Source organism: Canis lupus, chromosome 18, assembly GCF_048164855.1.
Source record: "Canis lupus baileyi chromosome 18, mCanLup2.hap1, whole genome shotgun sequence".
NCBI classification, from domain to species: Eukaryota; Metazoa; Chordata; class Mammalia; order Carnivora; family Canidae; genus Canis; species Canis lupus.
In genome coordinates, this window is record NC_132855.1 from 25,519,818 (window position 1) to 25,543,395 (window position 23,578).

At 40.3% G+C, this 23,578-nt stretch overlaps 1 protein-coding gene across 1 annotated transcript in view; it reads right to left on the bottom strand.

Moving 5' to 3' along the window:
• Positions 1–23,578, bottom strand: part of DNAH11 (dynein axonemal heavy chain 11) — a 316,619-nt gene that overhangs the window by 249,637 nt on the left and 43,404 nt on the right. The window contains 13 exon segments of the mRNA XM_072783813.1: positions 593–715; positions 1,469–1,591; positions 4,379–4,537; positions 6,177–6,260; positions 7,169–7,327; positions 10,796–10,882; positions 11,012–11,128; positions 15,061–15,283; positions 15,545–15,714; positions 15,793–16,047; positions 16,265–16,597; positions 22,434–22,826; positions 22,975–23,079. Of these exon segments, the coding sequence (XP_072639914.1) occupies positions 593–715; positions 1,469–1,591; positions 4,379–4,537; positions 6,177–6,260; positions 7,169–7,327; positions 10,796–10,882; positions 11,012–11,128; positions 15,061–15,283; positions 15,545–15,714; positions 15,793–16,047; positions 16,265–16,597; positions 22,434–22,826; positions 22,975–23,079 (2,331 nt within the window).

Genomic DNA, 23,578 nt, shown 5'->3' on the forward strand with positions numbered 1-23,578 from the left:
GTACCAGGTGATACTTTGATACACATATATATTGTAAAATGGTAACTACAATGAGGTTCCTTAACATCTCCATTCCTCATAGAATAACCATAGTATTATGATCTATTCTCCCAACAAGTTTCAAGTAGACAATAAAGTATTGGTAACTATAGTCACAACGACATAATTTAGATCCACAGGACTTGCTCATCTTATACCTGAAAATGTGTATCCTGCGGCCGACATCTCCACATTTCCCTGCTCCCCAGCCCCTGACAACCACTGTTGTCCTCACTGTCTCTAACACCCTTCTCTGATTGCCATTCTTTACTGACTACCAGTCCAACTTACAAAGCTCTCCCAGAGTTTTTCACCCTCCTCAATACAAAGTCTCTCTCTCATTTAGACCCTTGGAGCCCTAATCTCGGTCTCCCTGCTCAAGTCCAAATTCCTTGAAAGTAAGTGTTTATGTCTTTTGATCCTAAATGGTGCCATGCCAAGTCCGGGACAAGGAGAGACCCAGTGAATGAAAAAATATTGAGTACTGGAACTTGGAAAAAGTCTAAAATTGTCATTCAAAAGAAAAAATCTGTAATAAAAACACTCATCTTACTTGGTTGTGCTCTAGAGTCTCAAAAAGTTGTTCATCAGATTTCAGTAATGGAATGCCCGTCCGATAGTGAACTTCGTAAGAGAACTCCATGGTTGCCCAGGTCTGACTGATTTCAGTAATGGCCTAGATGTAAACAGTATTAAGTTATGTGAATGGAAGTTTAATTTATGATGAACGTCTATGCATCTGAAATTTAAAAAAAAAAAAAACTTTTATAATTCTAAAAAAAATGCTATCCAATATTAGCAGCCTCATTTTTTTCCTATAATTCATGGTGATGAGATTCAGAGAATGAATTCCATCTCACAAAAACAAACCCTCTTATCAAATTTCTGTTGGACCTGAGTTTTATATCCTTCTCTGAAACAGGATGCTAGAGCAGAAAGGGACTTCAAAAGTTATCTACAAAAAAAAAAAAAAAAAAAAGTTATCTACAGGTTGAAATTATGTACACAATAGCCAGCAGGAGACAGGCAGTGCTTGGAGTGTCTGAATGTGCACCTGGGTAAGTCAGTTACCCCAGTGTACCTCAGTTTCCTCATCTGTAAAACAGGGTAAGAGTATTACCAACTTCAGGATTAAATAATTTAAAGCACTTAGAGCAGTGCTTGCAACAAAATAAATGACATGTGTTTTCTGCTATCATTATCACCACCACCACCACCACCCTTATCACCTGGGCCAATCCTCCTATTTTACACCTGTACTGTGGCTTAGAAGGATTCAGTTTCCTGCCCAAGTCACACACACACCCTAGCAGCAGAGAAGAAAATGGGACTCAGGTGTCCACATGCCAATGGCAGGGGAACTTCTGAGTCTTAGGGGCTACTGCACAGAATGAGTTCAGTGTAAAGAGGAACAGCCCAAAGACCCCACCTTTTCGGTTCCCAGTTCCTTCACTGCTTGGTCCACAATGCTCCGGACATCATCTTCCACTTGGTGTAACCGCAATGCTAACAGATCTGCCAAAGTTGTGGCTTCATTGATTGAAAATCTGACCTAATTAGGAAGAGAAAAGGGCAGAATTTACATTACACATGTATTAATGGTTCTTGTGCCTAATGGCCAGAAGAATGAATCACTGCTAAATATATTCAAGTGGGCTGCTGAGCACACCTCTAGTTCTGGAAGGTGGGGACCATTAAAGACAAAAGCTAAAAAGCTCATAGTTACTGAGGCATCAGCCACCAGAAGCTAGGGCCAAGGTTCAGGCCATGTTCACACTCCACTACTTTCTTTTGTTTCCTAGCCTTCCCTTGTCAGCTCATTTCTTATCTCTGTGCCCACAAAACCCATTTTTAAAGAGAATCACAGTGTTCATTTATTTTAATTTGGTTGAAATCCCAGGAATCAGGGAGTAGCTCATTTGTCTTTTCTTCCTCAAGTACTCTATTCACCGGACATAATTCCCAGTTGCTTCCGTGATTTAACTTAATTTTCTCACTAATTTAATCTTCGTTCCTTGGCAAAAAATATTTTTACTCATAGCGTCATTACTCATATTTACCATGTGACAAAATAATTCACATTTCCTCATCTTGTTGACTGTCGCCACCCCCTTCCTACAACCCCAGTATTTGCTAAGAAGCTCTCTAGTCTTCCTAAGTGCTCAAACTCAGTCACACCCCTCACACATGAAGACCCAACCCTGCTACATGGGTGCAGGGAAGCCCGTTCCTTTCCTGTGGTTGCTGCTAACCAATGCCTGCCTCTTGAGAGCCATAGCCCTTTCTGACTCTCCCCAACCTGTGACATTGCTTGTCACCTTCTGCCTCTCTGCATAGGGTGACTAAGCATTCCTGTTTGCCCAGGACCAGGGGTTTCCTGGGATGTAGGACTTTTAGGGCTAAAACCTGCAAAGTCCTGAGCAAACCAGATGAGTCAGTCACCCTCTATCTACATTACTTCTGATCTCACTCCAAGGGTGACAGGTCATGGACCCAGGTCTGTCTCCAGAAACGCAGACACGCACCCAGCCAGCTAACAACTGGAGGCTGAGTCTAGCTGCTGCCCTGACACCCCAGGAAGGCCTGCGAGGAGGTGCCTTTTTCTAGCCTGTACAGAGGCCTGATACTGTGAAGAGCAATCTCATTGCAGGAAAAGGAGAAGGGGGATACGCGGTTTATCATATATTAAAAGATTCAATAAAGGTTTTCAGAATGAATGTATCAATCTAAATACCCAAAGTCTGAAAGACTATGGAAAGCATAATAATATTAGCTTCAGGGACCATTTACTGAACACTTACTATATAATCTCATTTCCAATGTGCTAACTACATCTGCATGGGAAGCATAACAGGATTAGTTCTATTTCATAAAAGGGGCAAGTGGAGTCTGGAGAGCAGGTAACTTGCCCAAAATCCAGATGTTAAATCCAAAATGTTAAGTGGTAGGGTTGGACCAATAAAGCCTCAGCCATCCCCCTTCACCAGGCTGTCCCCTTCCTCAGCTTCCCTACTCTACTAACTCTGTCTTCAAGTCCTGAGAGCCTTTCTTCACAATGTTGCCTAGGAGAAAATGTACACCTCAGGCTGACTGTTAGTATTTTAAACTCCTAAAGATCACCTTCTCTGAAAAATAAAGTAAAAAGTTGGTCTATCTGCTCTCAAATAAGATGTAGAAAGGCAAGAAAATATAACCTTAAGAGGCATGAACACAGGATAATTTCATACTTTCCAATAAAATCAAAAGACCATCAAAAAAGACACCATTATTAGATGCACCAGGGGCAGGGAGAGGGGGCTGCGGAGAAGTCACAATTTCAGAATTCTCTCTTCCCCTAAATTCTCTTTTATACCCTCTGGTTCCTTCCACAATACCCAAGGCTCTTTGTAGCCATGTTGTGCTGTATACAAGGCCCTTACATTATCTCACTTGATCCTTAGGAGAGTCTTCTGAGGGGATCCCTGGGTTGCTCAGCGGTTTAGCGCCTGCCTTGGGCCCAGGGCCTGATCCTGGAGTCCCAGGATCAAGTCCCACATCGGGCTCCTTGCATGGAGCCTGCTTCTCCCTCTGCCTGTGCCTCTGGCTCTGTGTGTGTGTGTGTGTGTGTCTATTATGAATAAATAAATAAAATCTTTAAAAAAAAAAGGAGAGTCTTCTGATGTACGAGAGCACACAGCATCCTCTCATTTTATTAATAAAAAACAAAACTCAAAATAGGGAAGTGTCTTGTTTGAAGTTGCATAGTCAGGAAAAAAAAAACAAAAAAAAAAGAAGTTACATAGTCAGTAAAAGGAGGGCGTCTTAAGTTCAGCTGCTATAAGAGAATACTATAAATTGGGTGGTTTAAACAATAAACATTTATTCACGAGCTCACTGTTTTAGAGGCTGGAAGTCTGACACCAGGGTTCCAGCATGGGTGGCTTCCTGGTGAAGGCCCTCTTGGTTTATGGATGTCTGTCTTCCTGCTGTACCCTCAAATGGTAGAGGGTAGAAATTTCTGGTCTTTCCATCCAGTTCTAAAGGCACTAATCCATTCACAACAGCTCTACTCTCCTGACCCAATTATCTCCCCAAAGCCCCACCTTCAAATGCCACCACACTGGAAATTTAGGCTTCAATATATTAATTGGGGCAGGGGAGGGGACATTTAGTCCACAACAGGAGCTGAAGGAGGATCTCTGCACGGTCAGTATTGGTTCTATCTTGAGGAGCCTGACATCCACCATCTGACTGGAAGTCTTTTCACAAATCCCACCTCATCCCAGATGAATAACGTAAACCAAGGAATAATACTTCACAGACACAAAAATATTCAATTAACAAGACCCAGGAAACTGACCCCAGTGGCCTTCATCAGCTGGTGCCAATGCCTGTCTCTGAGAGCAGGGCTCTGTAACTCCATGACAGCCCTCAGGGAAGCCGCCATGTCCTTCACCGCGCTTTCCAGGCCTGCATAAGCATCCCACACACGGACTTCCTTGTCTAGTGACCAGAATTCCTAAAGTAAAAAAACAACAGACCCCCAGGTATATTAGTACATTTGATAATTTGTGTTTTATGAAAGAATAAATATACCTTTCCCTGGATTATGAAAGAGTGGAAGCATTTAAGCCCCTTGGTTAAGGGCAAAAGCCAGAGAAACAGAAAAAGATCCACTCATTTGTACATTACAAGTCCTCTGTGTACAAGCCGCTTGGATACACGGCTTTTTTATTCACAGGCTCTGACCGGGTGTCTCATGAGGAAACCCCAGGGACACTCAATGTAGGGAAGTTAACCTCTGAATTTCCAGGATGTTTACAAAGAAGAGCGTTTCCTCTGGGAATATAAATAAACAGGAAATGGAAACTGTTACCTGGATTACTAAGATCTTCCTCTAGAGACCTGTTTAAACGATAGCCTTGAAATATCGATTACCATTGAGTGTGTGTTCCTTGGAACTTAAATATTTCATGATTTTCAGATGTGTCAAATAGGGCCCTTTGACTTGGCTCTCTTCCTGGCCCATGAAACATCAAAAATTATAAATGAGAAAACCCATAATGAAATGCTAATTCAGCACAAGGAGAACAGTGCCACTAGTTTAAAAAAAAAAAAAAAAAAGCTCCAGCCAAGAGTGGGGGTTTAAGTGTCCCCCTGAAGTGAGATAAACTATAGAAGAGTGATACAGGGACAGGCACAATAATGAAATATAGTGACCCCCTGACATCCAAAAGAATCACAGGCCATTTTAGTTAGGGTCTTTAGTTAGATATTAAGGATAAAACGGGGGGAAATGGGAAGACTTAATAGAAGCTGTGCACAGGACTGAGTTAAAGCAAAGATGTTCTGAGAAAAAGGTAAAAGGCCTTGCCACTTTTTAGCTGCCTTTCACTTCTGTGCATTTTGGCTTTACGCAAAGAGGTTCTACGCTCTTTAGAGCATATATGGCTATGGGGACTAAATATCAAAGCATGACCTTCAGCTCTATTCCGTATATACTGAGCCATGTTGGGGTATCAGAACAGAGAATAAGAACACAGATCAGGGACACTTGGGTGGCTCAGTGGTTGAGTGTCTGCCTTCAGCTCAGGTTGTGATCCCAGGGTCCTGGGATTGAGTCCCACATCGGGCTACCCACAGGGAACCTGCTTCTCCCTCTGCCTATGTCTCTGCCTCTGCCTCCCATGAATAAATAAATAAAATCTTAAAAGAAAAATCACAGTATTCCGTATTTCTTCACAAGTGGCATACTTCAATTAATTGCCCCAAATTCCAGAATCAAAAGATATCTTTTAATACAAAATAATGGTTGCCACGGAAAGAATTCAAAAGCTCTTATAAACCTAACTTCTCAACCCTGGTACTTTTAATCTTAATATTCTCCATTCTACAGAGCCAAAGAAAGTTCAAGATGATAGACACTACTAATAAATTCATTTGCCCTAATACACTTTCATCCACTCATTCACAAAAAGGCAGGCTTGATTAGAAAGCAACTGGCTCAGGGTTTAAAAAAAAAAAAATGCTGTCTCCTATCATCCTATTTGAAGTAAATATGGACACACAGCCTAACATACCAGATACTGGGTTAGGCAAGATGGGAGGAGGTGGGGCTGAGAAAGAGAAATGGTTGAATCGACAGTTATGAAACTTGCCTTGGCAAACCTTCTGAGTTCTACATCCATCTGTTCCACATTAATCTGTCTCCACTGGGTTTTAGTCCAATTATCAATGCTTCTCTGGAAACGCACAAGCAGATAAAAGTGTCAACAACATTTGGTGAAAGCAAGTCTCCACAGCAAAATATATAAACTGATGATACACAGTGATTCCATCATCCAGTGAAAAGCCAATTATTTAAATATTAACTGCACTTGTCAAAACTTCCCTATCAGCAAAACAAAAAAGTTGTCAGGACATGTCAAACTTAAGGTGAAAACATTATGATATATTAATTTCTAGTAGCAGTGACAAATTCCATTTACATACCATCATTATCATTTAATCCTGAGGACTCTGAACTGATAAGCGTATTGCCATAAAATACCAGATTTTTAAAGTTTATATGTAACATAAAATGAGCTTCTATAAGGCGATCTTCATCCATTATCAACAAAATGCTCAGTAACTTTTTGACTCTATTCTGTTCCTTAATACATTTCTATAAGGCTTTCAATTAACTTCAAAGTAACTATGTGTAATACATGTTGCAATGTACCTGGTTCCCCAGAACTTATTTTTCACTTAAGTTTGTGACTTAATTAACAGCATACAAATTAACTTCAGTCAGCTCCATTATATATGCACATACATGATGTGGGAGTGTATACATAAATTTGCATGCACAGGTACATACACATGTAGTATACATTTATATATTAATTTCACTCGTATCCTACATAATCCCTGAAAAGAATCTGAACTCACTACACAGTTCCATTCAGATCCAAAAGGAAAGCAACTGATAATTCAGAGAAGAATCTTTAATAGATATCTACAGAGTTTAATTTGGGGGGCAGGGGGGTAGGGAATATAATGCCCACATATTTTAAGATATGATAAAACCCTAAGAGAATGATATAGATGCTAAAAATTGCCTTTTTATACCAAATAAAATTAAAAAAAAAAAAAACAGGCAGTATCTTACTGTAACATAAGTAATGACATCCCAGAGTTCCTTTAGCAATTTTATTTCTTTGCGACACTGCTTCATTTGTTTGTACTCTGGAAGAGCCACTTCAAAAAGATGGGTAGATTCTTGCACCTGTAACATTTCTTCTTCCAGTAACTCAAGCTCTTGATTTGCCTAAGGAGAAAACACACGCACATGCACACGAACACCTTTAACATCCAATGAATTGCCAGAGAAAGAGAAGCCACGTGGTTCTGTACACCTCTGGTTATGTCAACATTTACAACCTTTATTTTAAAGCAAAAATTTTAAAAAATGAGCAGTGTAATTATTATTGATAAAATGTAGGTTTTAAAAAAAATAAAATAAATAAAATAAAATGTAGGTTTTTGATGAGCCTACTAGTGAGAGCAGACTAGTCGTAAACACAATCATGTCACCAATAATGCTTCATACATATTTCAGCAAAATTTGCTCTTGCATCAGATTTCTACAAAAACAGTCTTTTTTCTTGATTTTCATTGTACAGCTGGGGGCTTGGCTGGGGAAAAAACGGGGAGCCTCTAGAGCTTCCACTTAAGAAGCAACCACTTCTTTAAATAAAAAAAAGAAGTAGTAATAGTAGCAATAGTAGTTTCGGATTTAAAAAATATCTCAGAGATTTTCAATAGTATAAAATGTACTGAAGAGAATTCATGAAATAAAATACTGGAGCTAAAAACAGTGCAACAGGAGAAATTTCACTGTATGACGATCTTTCCCGAGGCTCATCTACCACCCCATCTTTGTAGGACAGTGTGTGTGTTATGCCAAAGGTAAGTGGGGTCATTCTTTTCTTTCTTGATAATCCAACTCTTAATCTTAGTTTTTATTAACATAGTAGTGTATTCACATGGTAAAAGTTAAAGAAGTATGGAGGAGCCTGCCATGCAGAAGTAGCTGGTTCTCTCTCCAGGTCTTCAGGGCACCATATCTCTAACTCTCAATTCTGTGCGCAAGCTTCTCCTTCATTTATCAAGTGGAGACATTACACTAGGTTACTGCTTTGCAAAAAAACCGACTTGATCATTTTTCCACTTTCTGTATTTTCCCATCCTCCTCCCAATACCCAAGTATTATATTACTTTAGTTGTTCTGATTTTTTAAAGATTTAAGTATTCATACTTACTCCTTTTGTGCTTCATCAGTTGTCAACTCTCCTAATCTCCTACTATGTCAAGAAGAGTATTTGCACTTTCATCCTCTTTCATTATACAAGTTACGGGCTTCGTTTTTTTAAGTTATGCCTTTATAAACTACAACTGCAATTCTCTTAGTTTTATCAATTCTTTATTATGAAAAGTTCTATACACATCCAAGGGAGCAGGTGTGTGTACACACCATCCAGCTTAGGACCAGGTTATCAGTAACTTTTAATAGCCTCCTCACTTTAATTTCCCACCTTCCCACTACAGATTTAACCACCTAATTTTTACTCAATATTCCCCTTTAATTTTTTACTACATATGTATGCACTGCTAAATGCTAAAATGTTAAACTTTGTTTTTGAAGTTTACGTGAATAATTTTATACACTACATTAAGACATTTTATTTTTGAGGTGTACTTTACATATTCATGAGGCTGTATAAACTTAATTAATTTCCACTAACTGTGTAAGTACTACCTTGCATGAATATTACATGTAATCAACCCCAATTAATGTACTGTCCTTCTGATGGTCATTTAGGCTCCCTGGGTAAGCAGTACTCACACTCCCAAGCATCTTCATGTCCCCTGGTATAAATGTTTCATTTGCCCCCACAGCAGTGAAGGCTTCTATGTTTGCCTCTGCTTTCCACTGTAGATTCAATTACTCCATTTTTTAACCTGCCCTTTAAGAGCTTCCTCTCATTTTCCAGGGAGCTCAGCAATACACTTCAAGTTGCACATTTGTGAACATGTTTTGGCCCCTGTCTTACAAAAGGATTTTCAAAGTGTCTATAGACTATCATGCTCCCCAAAGTCAGCAGCACTTCTAGTCACCATTTTTTCTGATTACTTATATACTAAATCATTCCTAAATATATACACCTAGTTATGTTAATTCAAGTGTTTCTTGTATATTTGGCCACAAGAAACAAAAGCACTTAATTTAAGTTTACTGAGGAATCATTTATAAAGGAGAGATTCACCATACTATTCCCTTTGACTCTGGAGGGTCAAAGGTTTCTGCCTAGTGGAGTGACATGCCTTGAGTTCTAGGACCTATCATACTAGCCAGAGCAAGCACATACATGCCTCCAGATGAATGCACTTAGATGAGTATTAGACGTGCATGCACACACACACACACACACACACACACGACTTCAAAATAAAGGTAACCCAGCACTACTATATTCAAAACATCCCTTGACACATTCTGTAGGTACAAAGATAAATATCCCTGACTTTTAAATATTTAGCTACATGCCATTATATTACAGCATGCAAATGGTAGCATTCAATAAATAACTATAGTAAATGTTTACATACAGCACATTGGTTAGTCAAGTAAAAATGTCTCCCTTTCCACAATCTGTTCAGACCACCTGCAATTTAGAGAGAATCTTTAAAAACTCCACAACTCCATTAGCATATTCTAACCCACAACGAATACATTAACCAGTTTTCTACAGCCAAGTGCAAGAGATCTTCTGCTACAAAATGGTGTTTTCTGAAAGGGGTGTAAAGCAGTTAAATGCAATTCATCCCAGAATTTGGACAGAGAGGTACAAGCTATGTCTTCATGTTCTGAATGAAGCTATGCCTGCTCTAAGTTTTATCCCAGTCTAGAGGAGTAAAGACCATCTCTAGTATGAAGTAAAAGCAGGATGGCAACCTCCATGAAGATCTCAGAAAGACTCATGGCTCCTGAATATAAACTTCACCATAATTGCTCATTTTGGCTGTTGGTTTAAGAATTCCTCAAGAAACACAAGTGTTATTTTTCTAATGAACTTTTAAAACATTTTTTTCAAGTCTTGTGTGAACGACTACTCACCATTTTGGGTTATTTGCCCATTATATTCACCTTTATAGTCAACTATAATAAAGCAGTTCATTAGAAACCAGGCATAATATTTGTATCCACAGTTAAGAGGAAGTTATGGGCTTTCTTTACTATGGCTAAAAGTCACTAGCAAAGTATCACATGGCAAACAATAATACAGCTTAAAAATCCTGATTAAAAAAAATTGGACAGCTAGAATTTTAAAACTAATCTGTCACTGTGTAATCTCCAAAATTACTTAAAAACACATACATTATGCTTTATCTGAAAAAAAGAGAAGAGCCGCTATATCACAGGGCGGCTTTGTAAAAACCAGAAGAAATAACATACAGCAATAGGCTTATAGTTCTTGACACAGTTACATAGTAAGTGCTTAAAAAATAGTACTTGTTACTTTCACCAGCATGATCACTTTGATAACAACGGTGGTTTGGGGAGATGCAATTTAAAATACTATTGGGGTGAGCAGTTCATAATCCAGTTTTTAATAGTTAATTCTCAACTGCTATAACTGACTGCCAAAATAAGGCAAAATATCTCAGTACCTTAGCATCTAATTTGACTTTCTACAAGATATTGTAGCAAAAAAAAAGTTGAAATCAGCATTACCTTATCAAGCACCGTGTAGGGGTTTTTTGCATTAAAACCAAGAGGAGCATAGAGTCTGAATCTCTCTCTGAACTCGGCCTGCTTCTGCTGATGAGGGCAGAAAAAACTAAAGGTAAATTTAAGAAATAGCTTCAATTACCCTCATAAAAAAAATATCTTTCTTTAAAACAAAAGGAAAACGAACATAATACCCACAAAACATGGTAGCTAGCTTACATCAAATGAAATACATTTTTTCCTTAGGAGGGTGACTTCTGCATTTTGGAGAGGTGAGACTGCATGTCTGACAGTTACTGCAATCTTTTTGGTAGTTTCCCATCTTTCAGGTAATTCCTACAAAAACAAAGGTGCAAACAGGAAATTACTTTAGCACCCAAATCAAATCAACTCCACAAGATTTCCATTACTCCAACCTCTATACATTAACCCATGGCATCTTCACATTCTTCTAGCAGAGGAGGAGTTTATCCCCAGAAAGATACAAGCAGCTAAAAGGCTGCAAGCCAGGCTGACCCCTGGACACCACTGATTCCTGTCTTCCAAGCATAAACCAGAGTTGTCCTCTGTTGTAATTAGCTCAGAATACAGAATATCTTTTCCAAATACACACCAATTTCCAAAATTTTTTATTGTTAAGGGAATAAAATTAAAGTGCTCTAGAAAGCACTTTACCCTGCTATCAGGTGGAAATGGAATGGGGTTTAGCAACTTAGCAAGTGAAGAAAGACGCTTTGAATCTGGTGGGGCACAGAGGAAAACGTTAATCTATCTCATCCTGCACTGTTCTCTGGCTTCCACAGCTCCGTGTTACTTTGTCTTGATGGAGAGTTTGAGCATTTAGATTAGGTTCACTCTAACCAGGATTTCTAAAGCAGAGAGAGGCCAAGGGAAGGGAAGGTTAATTCCTACTTGATGTAGAACAAAAGCAGCAATAAATAGTTCAGGTAGCAACTAAACTCTGCACTCCCTGACTACAATGCAAATAGGACAAGAGCAAATTATTTTCTTTGAAGAGCCGTTGTGCATAAATGCTGTTGAAAAGCATTCCTTGTGCCCAGACTAACAAAGCATTGTTTCTCTGGGTGATCTCCTAGGACACTGAAATTGTTGTGTCATATAAAACCACTCATAGTGAGGGGACTCTACTTGTGTAGCTCAAGTGCAAAAACAAAGGTTCTAAAGACTATTTTGTAAGCCTCAATAAATATTTGATGAATGACTGAGTAGCTGCCAGTTATGAAGAGTACACCATGCTAAGTGTCAACTATAACCATGTGGGGGATGGGTACTAGAAAGATAAAATACATTCTTCCAACTTAAATTGCTTTGTAATCTGTCAGAGTAAATGGGAAGCACCCAGGAAATATTCCATGGGACAGAATGTGTTAACTTCCAGCAGGAGGCTTACGGGTTATGGAAAGAAAATGCTCTGAAGGCAACATTCCCTACAGGAATTATCAAAACAGACCAGGGAACAAGAGACCTGGGCTTTAAATGTCTTTGTCCTTCATCTCCTCCTTCCACCCTTCTCATCAAAACTCTGTACCTTCATCTGTACGGTCTCACTTTGCATTTCCAATTGATCCCATGGAACCCAAGTATCATTTGGAGTCCCTTCAGGAGTAATGGGTACAAAGGTCACATCCCTGGGCTCAAACACCTTAAGCCCTTACCGGTTACAGTAGACCTGCTATTACCTGCTTCATATTTAGGGATTCCAAGTAAGATTCTACTTGATAAAGAGATTTTCCTTGAAAACCAAAAGATCAGATAATCTCCAAAGTCTCAATGATACGATCCCCACAAAGAGGTAGCACTGATTCTGTGACTGAGTGTAATGACTGGGTTGCAGCAGGCAGAAATTTGGGCAAGATCCCTTGAGATCCTGTAAGGTAAGACTACCAGCGCAGGTTGGATAGAATGGAGCCCCAATGGCAACTGGACAATATTCAGAGGCTAAAGGCAGTCAGTGAAGGCTTCTTAACAAGGAAAGGACTTGATAAAATCTATACATTAACGTTTAATCCTGCCTCAGACAGTACTGTAGATACGTGAGTGAGTGAGGACACAGACACAGACCAAAGCATTGACAAGTATTTGGGAAATGTTATAACTGCTAATGACTGTGAAGAAGAAACAAACAGTAACTATCACAAGCCAGTTTAATTAAAATAAAATTGGGGCACTGCTATCCTCCACGTGCCATTTGTATTGTCTACAAATTTTATTTTTTTCTCTTGAGCAGCCTCTTACTGACAGAGGCACACGTGTAGCTAGAAGGTGGCCCACTTTCAAAATATTAAAAAGCCAAACATTTTCAATAATTCATGAACTGCAATGAGCCTAACTCTTATAATAGAAATTCTAGAAGCCATAGCTAAAATCCCCCATATTGAAGGCCTGTGTCATAACTGGTTTCTCTATTTTAAGGTCCAAGATCCAGCTCAAAGAATACCCAAAGCTTTCTAAAAACAAATATTTGCTGTGTGCCTCACACTATTTCATCTCTCACTCTTGTTATGTACCTATTATTCCACATTTCATCTCCATGTCTAAGTAGATTTCAGTTTAAGGACAGCTTTATAGTTAAATAGAATTTAGTAATGCATCTGTATTAATTCTTTATAGTTTCTATAGTCAAAAGAGAGCAACTGTAAATACACTGTTGCATTAATCCTCACAAACAAAACAAGAGCTAGAAAAGGCAGTAGCTGCTGTGAGAAGTCTGACGTTTTCTCAGAAAGTTAAACTTGGAATCACCCTAGGACCCAGCAATTTCACTCCTGTGTTACAAAAAGAAATTGAAAATAGGTACCAAGGGAAAAAGAAAGGAAGGAAGGAAGGAAGGAAGGAAGAAAGGAAGGAAGGAAGGAAGGAAGGAAGGAAGGAAGGAAGGAAGGAAGGAAGGAAGGAAGGAAGGAAAGTACTCAAATAAATACTTGCGCACCCATGCTCATAGCAGCATTATTCACAACTGCCAAAAGATGGAAACAACCCAAATGTCCCCAAGTCCAACAACAGATGAAAAGCTTAACGAGTTGTGGTAGATGTAAATACAATGTACTGGTGTTGAGACACAAGGAAGAATACAGCATTCACATGCCTCAATGTCATTGAACCTCAACAATATTTTGCCAACTGTTAGACCAGACACAAAATACCTGCTATTGTACAATTCCATTTACACGAAGTTTCTAGAATAAGTAAACCCAGAGAAACAGGCAAAGACTGGCAGCAGCCAAGGACTGGTGGCAGGGTGGTAGGGAAGAGTAATGGGGAAGGGTGGCTAATGAGTGCAGAGGTTCTCTTCCAAGTGATAAAAATGTTCTGAGATCAGAGGTGGCAGTTACACGACATTACGTACGTACTAAATGCTAGGCACTCTGAAATGATTACTTGTATGGTATGCGAACTGTGAATCTGACCTCAACAAACAAGTGGGAAACTGGAGACCATACAAATTCTAAAAGTGAAGGATCTGGAGAGAGATTTCACGGAAAAGGAAGCATGCTCTGAGGCAAGCTGATGGAGTGGACTCATCTGGTCCTTGAAAACAAATTCGAGTCCCAGGCTCCAATCGCAAGTTTTCTTAAGTTAATGGGTCCACTACTCACATTTGCAAGGTTAAGTATCAGCCCATTCTGGAAGCTAGTGAGTAATGCAAATATCTATAGATCTTCCACATAGGCATGGGAATAGAAGCTCGACTGTGAGAATCTGATTCATGGTTTCAGTTATAACTAAAAAGACTTTGATCGTCACTGAGCACAGAGCAGCCACCAAGTCTTTCCAGAGCATAGCAACAGAAGAACGACACAGTACTCTTATTTAGAAAACAGTGATTTCTCCATCCAAATTGGGCTTTATTTTTTATTAAAATGTCCATGATAGGTTTCCAAAGACTAGGACCCTTCCAAAGACTAGGGATATGTTTCATGTCTGAAAGTGGAGTTAAGTGGAACTCCAAGGAGCAGCTCAGAGGCTATTGGCTAACTACCTCCTAACACAAAGGCAGTGAGCACAGCGGTCAGATGGAGTATGTTGGCATGAAACACACCTAGATTCATGCTGGCTGGATCAGTGATTCGTGTGACCTTGAAAGATGTATTAAATCTCTTTAAGTTTCCAATTCCTAACCTGTCAAGTGCCTACAGTTATCTACAGTACAGGGTGTCATAGGATGTCCTAAGAGAGGGCATGTAAAGAACTAGGCTAAAGGAGGTGCCAACTTATGTTAATTAGGGGTCTTTTACGACTACACTTACCTCCAACTGAATGTAGACTTGCTCAGGCATCTTCTGGCCATAGTTTTCCAAGAGTATGATGGTCTGTTTTAGTGGCTCAAAGAGTTCATCTGTAGTTCTCTGTCGGCTTCTTACTGCCAGAAGATGCCCCATGATATCAACTAAGCCATCGTGATCACCCTCACTTAAATCTTTCTGAAGTCCAGCATCTGTCTCCTTTATAAATTCTTGTAGCTCGTTCAGACTATTAAATACATATTGCAGATATACATACACACATATACATACATGAACACAGACAAACCCAAATTAAGCTCATTAAAACCTTTAGAAGTATAAGACTTCTGATAGGGAAATAATGAAAATAAGATTCTACTTAAACATTACTCATTATCTCTGTTAAGAAACTGGCAGTTTTTAATGTACTTAAAATTTATGTCTCAACTTTAGAAAGCAGTCTGGTGTTATAAGTTGTAATTTCAAACAATGAAGCATAGAAGACTACCTGTCTATGACAAATCTCAAAAGATGCTCCTGAAACATCCAGCTCCATTTCTTAATAATGTTCAGCAAGCTCACTTTGAAAGGCTTCATGTCCACCTTGAACCAACTATCAAATACTCTGAAGTCATCAAACTTGCTCATCTGAACATACAGAGCTTCATAAATGTCAATCTATAATTAGAAAAAAAATTCCTTTAACAGTTGAGTCAAAAATGAGCAACTACATCGAATACTAAGTGTTCTCCTTGCCTGCTCTTTGAATTGTTCAAGAGTTGGTGGTTGTGCAGGGACTTCTTCATACACATGAGCATCCACTTCCTCAGATGACACAGTCTGGCCATACAGGAGAAAATGCTTCATAAACTCAGCTCGATCATCAACCCAGAGGTACGCGTATGTGTCCAGGGTATTTCTGAAGTCCAAGACTTTGTTGATGACATCTGCCACTCTGTTCATTATCTCCTGCCTGACCTCTACCAGGCCCAACATATTCTCCATGTCATTCTAAATGACAGGAAAAGCAAGCGTTTGTTAAAACCAACCCGCTCTGTCAATTACATACAATGTACCATCGCCCAATGCCATTCTTCAAAGGGAGAATAGTTGGTAAAATCAACAACTGTGTTTTTTCCCAACTTTTCCTTTCCTTGTGCTCCCCATTATCTCAATTTATTGTTAAATCATTAATATGAAAGGTCATACACATTTTCAAAGGAAATACCTGATAATTTGCTATTTCCAGATGTGCTGCTACTCGCTTCATCTGAGCAGACATTCTACAACTGCTGCAAAGCATTTCTTCTACGAGATCATAGAAGCCATCCCCAGCCTCTCTTTCTAAAGAAGGTTTAAAAAGAATATCAGGGGGCATTAAGATCATCTGTGCTTGAAAAAATGGTACGGGTTTCAGCTGTTTCTCCGTATTCATCAGAAAGAAGTCTAAGTCATGCATTATAGCTTGAAAAAAGCCTTCTACCACAATGTCATCAATGAATTCCACATAAATCTTCCAGGTATCCAGAGAAGGATTGGCTTTGAAGAGCTTCCTATTTTCCTAGAAACATAAATATTAATAGAGGAGTACAAGCAATAATGAGTACAAAGATGAAAGCTTTCCATTTAAATGTTTTGTTAAAGAAAGGACCACATTTTTGTGCACAAGATAGGAATATTTAAATGCCAGGTCATAGAACCTTAAGCTGAACACTAAATATCTGAGCAGGATTTGGTAACACTTAGTATCATTTATAAAATACATTCAAAAGTCCTCCTTTAAAGGAAAAATCAATTTTCTTATGAAAATTGCTGTCTTCAAATACAAACAATAAATCCATGAGTTTTTAATGCTTTCTATATGTACTGGACATTTAGAAGGCATTCATGCTCTATCCCTAACTCTATGTGGCCTTGGGCTTTATCTTCCAGACCCTTATGTGTAAATGAGGTTTCCCGAACTGGTCTTTCAGAGAACACTGTCTGGACTATCCAAAGATCACTAAGTCAGCAGAGTGCTAAGTACTCTAAGTCTTTCTTGGAGATTCACTCTGCTACAATTAAAAATCAACTTAACTTGGTTTACCCAAAACAACCAAACAACACTTTGTGCAAACCACCTATAAGCAACCTATGGAACAGTAACTCAACTTGGGGAACAACAGCCGGGTGTGGTCAAAACTCCCTTTGTGTTTCAACAGTATTAAGTTCTTCTACCTTGACATCTCCCATCTCCCAAGAGTATGGGTCATGAACAGGTCAACAGGGCATGACAAGGTCAGACATGGATACGGTTTAGGACTGCTAGAGGTTGAGCCTACAGTGTGGCAGGACTAAGGACATAGATTTGAAAAGGTCAGGTGGGTAGCAAGGGTTGATTCCAAAGATACCTTTCTGAGTGGTAAAGCTTACATAGTCATACAGTCCAGAGGGCAGATGCCCAAGGCAGAAACTAGAGCACAGAGAAGAGGGAGTACTGAAACGAGAGCTGTTTATAGGGTTGACTATACTCTGTCCTTTCTTTGATCATTTGCTACTGTGGATATATGATCCAGATTCAAAGGTGTGTGTTACATGCAAGAACCATAGCTACAGAAGTAATAAGATAGGGCCAAGATTGGAAAGTTTTTTGAGGGATTTCTTGCCCTCAACAAATTTAAGGACCTCTCCTTTCACGATGCCGAATTGCCCAACCAGGTAGAACCATTCACAGCTCTATGTGTCTGTAGTGTATGTGACCCACACCCCCAGAGTCATGTGTTGTGCCACAGATATCCTGGGCAGCTGTACATAGCAGTCCTGGCTCCTTTGTAGGCACTAAAAAGGAGAAGTATAGATCTTAGAGCTGGAAAAAAAAAAATCCTTAAAGACCATCTTGTTTAGCCTATTCATTTGAAAGATATAAAAACAAAGACCTAAAATACACCAACAGTCACACTGGTAGGAAGCTGGCACCTAAGCTAGGAAAAGAAACAAGACCTCTGGACTCCCTTGGGCAGTCCGGGTGGCTCAGCGGTTTAGCCCCGCCTTCAGTCCAGGGCGTGATCCTGGAGACCTGGGATCGAGTCCCATGTCAGGCTCCCTGCATGGAGCCTGCTTCTCCCTCTGCCTGTGTCTCCGCCTCTCTCTCTCTCTCTCTCTCTCTCTCTCTCGCTCTCTCTCATGAATAAATAAAATCTTAAAAAAAAAAAAGACCTCTTGATTCCCTAAAAAAGGACTCTTCCAAACATTCACAGTACAGTATCTGTGACTGCCTCATTGCTGATACTTTTTCATCCCAAGATATCCAGTTTATATACTGCAATGCCATTCATAAGAATTGTTTTTATTTTCAACATTTTAATATAAAGAGAAAAAGGGAAGAAGGGCTCGGGGTCACTCAGTGATGGCTCAGGTCCCTTCCAGATCCAAGCTTTCATGGTTCTACCCTTCTTTCTTCATCTTGGACTCTGCCTGCAAACTATTGCCTGGGATCCCCCAGCCACACAGGGTGCAGCATGAAAAGGCAGAGATGACCTACCCTCTGTAATATTTCCACAAATTCCCCCCAGTGACACTCCTCAGAGGAAGTCTGAGGACCAGGCTCAAAATCATGGGCTGATATGGGGGGGGTGCAGGGAACGATTTTATCCCTATTTTGAAGTTGACTTCTCTCAATTTAGAGCTTTTCCTCTGTTCCCATACTGAGAACAAGGTCTCCAGAGTTGCTTAGTTTTTGACTTAAGGAAAAAAGAATAGAGCCCATCTTTTAGTAGAAAACTTCCAACCTTATCTTCTGAGGGGACCAAATTCTTAGAATAATCCCCAATGCCTCCCTCTATGATGCTTCACATCCAGCCTATTAGGAAATTCTGTTTGTTCTACTGAAAATATATCCAGAATCCAGCCACTTCTGATAGGCTCCATCATCACCGCCCCCAGCCCAGGCATCACCCATCTGTCACCTAGGTCACTGCCACAGTAACCCACCAGGCCCTCTGCCTTCCCTGTGCTCTAGTTGCAACATGACAACACGCCAGTCTCTCTTCCAAATGAGAGGCAGATCATGTTTACTTCCCTCTCTTCCAAGTTCTGCAATGAGCTGCCCACGTAGCCCAGAGTAAAAGCCCAAGTGTGTACAGAGGCCTGCGAGGACTTCCCTGATGTGCCCGCCCCCCTCCTCACACCCCGTGAGCATCTGACTTCAGCTCATCGTACTCTCCACCCCTCTACTCCCTCAGCTGCCCCACATGCACCTCCCTGCACAAAACACATGCCATGGTCCTCCCTGAAGCCTGTTTCCTCTGTCTGGAATACTCCTTTCCCAGGGCTCACTACGTGGACTCCGTAACTTCCTGCTCATCTACCTTCTCATTTAGGCCCATGCTGATCATCCTACCTAAAACCCCAGCCCAGCACTCCAAAACTCCTGCGCCCTGCTCTTATTTCATCTTTGTTCTGCAGCACTCAACCAATTCTAACGTCCCTGCCTTACACCCGCTGCTTATTCCGTCTCTCCCCTCACTAGCATGCAAGCACCACAGAAGCAAGGCTCTTTATTCTGTTCACTCAAATATCTTAAGAATCTATAAAGGGTACTGGGGCCCTTAGGAGGCTCACCTTAAGCGAATGATAATGGAATACTAAACTACGTGGTCAGCTATAGTCAATTTCAGGAGAAAAACCATGGTCTGTCGCTTGTTCTCCCACTGAGAGTTAGCCTAGAGACAAAGGTCTTCACTTAACGCCTGAGAAAATTCAGGCCTGGATTCTGGAAAACACAAGACTAAACACCCTGGTTTCCAACCTCTACAGGGGGCAAACCCCAGGCCATGGTGCTCTGTGATGGTGGTGTGTGTGCACAGTGAGGGTGTCATTGCCCTGGCCAAAGGAGAGTGTCATGGTCTAAGGACCACATACATCTATAGAGATGGTGCCGTGTAACGAACATGCTCCAAAGGAAATGCGGAATACGCTTTTTTGTTCCCATCCCTTTTTCCTTAATAAGAGTGAAAATGAACTTCCCTGTATGTATCTCCCTCGAGCTGCCCGGCTGTGAGCGCCTCATTCCTGACCTTTGCCCTCCTCCCTCCAGTTACTGCAGATGAACTCTCCAAATTCTTAGCTACAGCCAACTCCCACATGTATTTACAAAATCCCTTTCCTTCCAGGACTTACCTCTGAGAATTATTTTCCCTCTACTAGACCACTCCCATCAACATACAATCACTCAGAAACCTCAACCAACATTAAAAATAAAATCCTCCCCATCTCTGACACGCCCCAGGCCCTGCAGAGTTTTTAGTTCCGGCCACCTCAGACATCCTCAGTTCAATGGCTTTCTGGTCCCATTTCTCCCATTCTTGTCAGCCACTCCAATCTAGCTTCCACTGTATCAAGTTAGCTCTGTCACAGCCATCAAAGGCCTCCACGCTGCAACATCTGCCAGCCTCGGCCCTCATTTTCAGGTCCTGAAGGAGTATGGGACAAAGTCAAATGCTTTCTCCTCCTTGGCATCTCTTCTTGACTTGTTTTCCAGGACAGCATCTCTCTCGATTTTTCCTTCTGCTTCACTTGCCTCCTTTTTAGCATCCTGTGCTGGACCCTCCCCTTCTCCCTGGCCTCAGAGATGACTTCAGGGTCAGTCCTTGGACCTCTCCTCTACCTATTAATCCCTACATTAATCCCTACATGAACTCCTCTAAGTCCCTGGCTTTACATATGACATATGTGCTCCTGGCTCTCAATTCTATGTCACTGGCCTGGTCTACCCCAAACTCCAGGTCTGTGGGCATATGTGTCTAATTAACATGGGCCAAACCAAAGCCTCTCTTTTCTTTTTTTTTTTTTTTTAAGATTTTATTTATTCATGACAGACACAGAGAGAAAGAGGCAGAGACACACAGAGAGGGAGAACCAGGCTCCACGCAGAGAGCCCGATGTGGGACTCCATCCCGGGTCTCCAGGATCACACCCCAGGCTGAAGGCGGCACTAAACTGCTGGGCCACCGGGGCTGCCCCAAGCCTCTCTTTTCTATACAAAATCCACTCTATCACAGTTCTCCCCCATATCAGTAAAGGCAAACTCCAATTTTCCAGTTGCTCAGACCAAAAAATTTGAATCCATCCTTGAATTCTCTCTCTCCTGACTCATCATAGCAAATCCTGTCGGCTCTACCTTCAAAATATATCTAGCATGATTGTTTCAATCACTACCATTCTGACCCAAGCCGTTATCACCTGAATTATGATAATAATCTCTCAAAGGTCTCTTTACCTCCTACCACCTCCTTGCTCCCCTCTGATTTACACTCAACAGGCTAGCCTTTGAGTAGAGAGTGTCTGGCTGCTATTTCACCTCATGGTAAAAACCCAAGTTCTCATAATGGCCTGTCAATACCATGTATCTGTCCTTGGTCCCTTCCAAGCTTCATCAACTACTACTATTCTCCTTGCAAATTCTGCTTCAGGCATCCTGGCTCTCTAACTGATCCTTGGATAGACCACCTGTGCTTCTTCCTCAAACTTCTATACTTTTTTGCTACCTAGAACACCCTTCTCCTGATATACACATGGCTCATTCTCTTTCCCTTTCAGTTCTCTGCAGAACTGCTACCTTAGTATGGAAGGGTTTCAGATCACCGCATATAAAATACACTGCATACCAATGATTCCCTATCCTACCTGCTATGTGTATATATATATATATATATATATATAACATATATATATGTTATATATATATATGTTATATATATATGTTTTTTTTTTTTTTTACCATTTCTCCTATGACCAATTGACCTATTCCATATATGTCATTTTCTCTACCTTTTCCAACTAGAATGTAAGGTCCAAGAGATAAGGGACTTTTTGTTTGGTTGCATTTGTTTTCTTTTTCTGCCTTGTTTCTTTGGTTTTATTTTTGTCTTCTCTTAAATTGATCACTCTAGAATAGTGTCTGTTATTGTTTTTTGAAAATTCAAATACATAGTAAAAGGAGAGTGACTATTGTCCACCATTACGAGAAGGCTGAGAGGGTGGCAGGAGGTGACACGGTCAAGATGGCTGGCACCTACAGGCATTCTTCAAACAGGGCCAGCTATGAATAGCATCCAAAAGAGCATGTAGCTATGACAAAGACAAGGATTCCAGCTTTAGGCTTTCTGTTTCATCAATATATCTCACATTCCAATCTCTTCCCTCAGGAATGAAAATAAGCAAGGGCTGCAGAAATTGTAGGCCCGTGAAAAAACTGGAGGTAAGCAATGCAAATTCCTCCATTTTAAATGCTTAACAAAATCATACATAAAGCTCTCTCCAGCCCAATAAAGGAATCCAACATTATTAGGTTACGTCTGCTCTTTTGTCAACTAATTGAAAAGATCTTCAGTCAATGTCAAAACCTTAAAAGCAATTACCTCCACCAAGTTATGTATCCTGCAGCCATCTTCTTGAATTAGCTTGTATTTTTTCGTAAATAAATCAGCCTTGTCCTCCAAAGTAAAGGCAGTCTCCCTTCTGTGCTCCCTCCTGGGAAGGAGCGTACACTCTGCCCAAGCTTTCATGGTTTGCTGGATCACTTTGACATTGCTCTGTGTGTGCTCCACTCTGTGTGCCAATTCAGACGTGGCTGTTTTCACCCTCTTGATGTATTCGCAGCAGTCATCCTGCCACGTCAGTGACGTCACGGCTGCCTGCAGTTGCTCATCCAGGGCCTTCAGCTCATCTTCAACCAGAGGGTATTCCACTTCCAGAAGAGTCTGCTTCAACTTATTATAGCCTTGCACAAGAAGTTCAAGATTTCCAATGTACTGGGAAAAGGAAATCCCAAGACAAAAAGTACCAAATATTTAAAGCTACATATCTTAGAGGCATAAAAGTACTATAGGTCTACATGGTCAGCATTACAAATCAAAATATTTCTGTTCAAAAAATGCCCTAATATCTACAAACACTAACCTTTAAAATAGTGTTTCTTTTTTTGAAGATAGCTAAAGCTGACCCTGGTATGTCGGACTTCTTCAACATCAAAAGGTATTTCACTTCTCTCAATACAGCCACAAGCTATTAAAAGAAAATCAAGGATTATTGTGTATTTTAAGAATGTCATTCTCTTTTAACACGTTAAAATCCAAACGCTTAAAATTTTATCCAATGATTATAAAATTTTCAAATCCTCAATGTAAAAAGGCTATTGTTTCATATGTTTTTTAATAGAAGTAATTATACATTCTTATGACACAGAAGTATAAATAACAAAGGTAAAAATCACTGGCTGTGGCCCACAGTCAGAGAAAGAATTCAAGCAAAAGAGTGACATGTGCACATAGAGATGTGAAATGGAAGGCTATACAGGGACTCAATCTTTTCCCAGTGCTGTTCTGCTACAATGTTTGTTTTGAAAACATAAATTTGTTGCAATATAACTGACAGACTAGCAATGTGGGCCTACCACAAATTTGGTCTGCTTAACTACAATGTCATTAGCAAGAAACACTAGGTAAATGCTAAAAACTGCACTCAACTCAACTGAAAGGCTTAGAAATATGCAAAATGCTCCTAT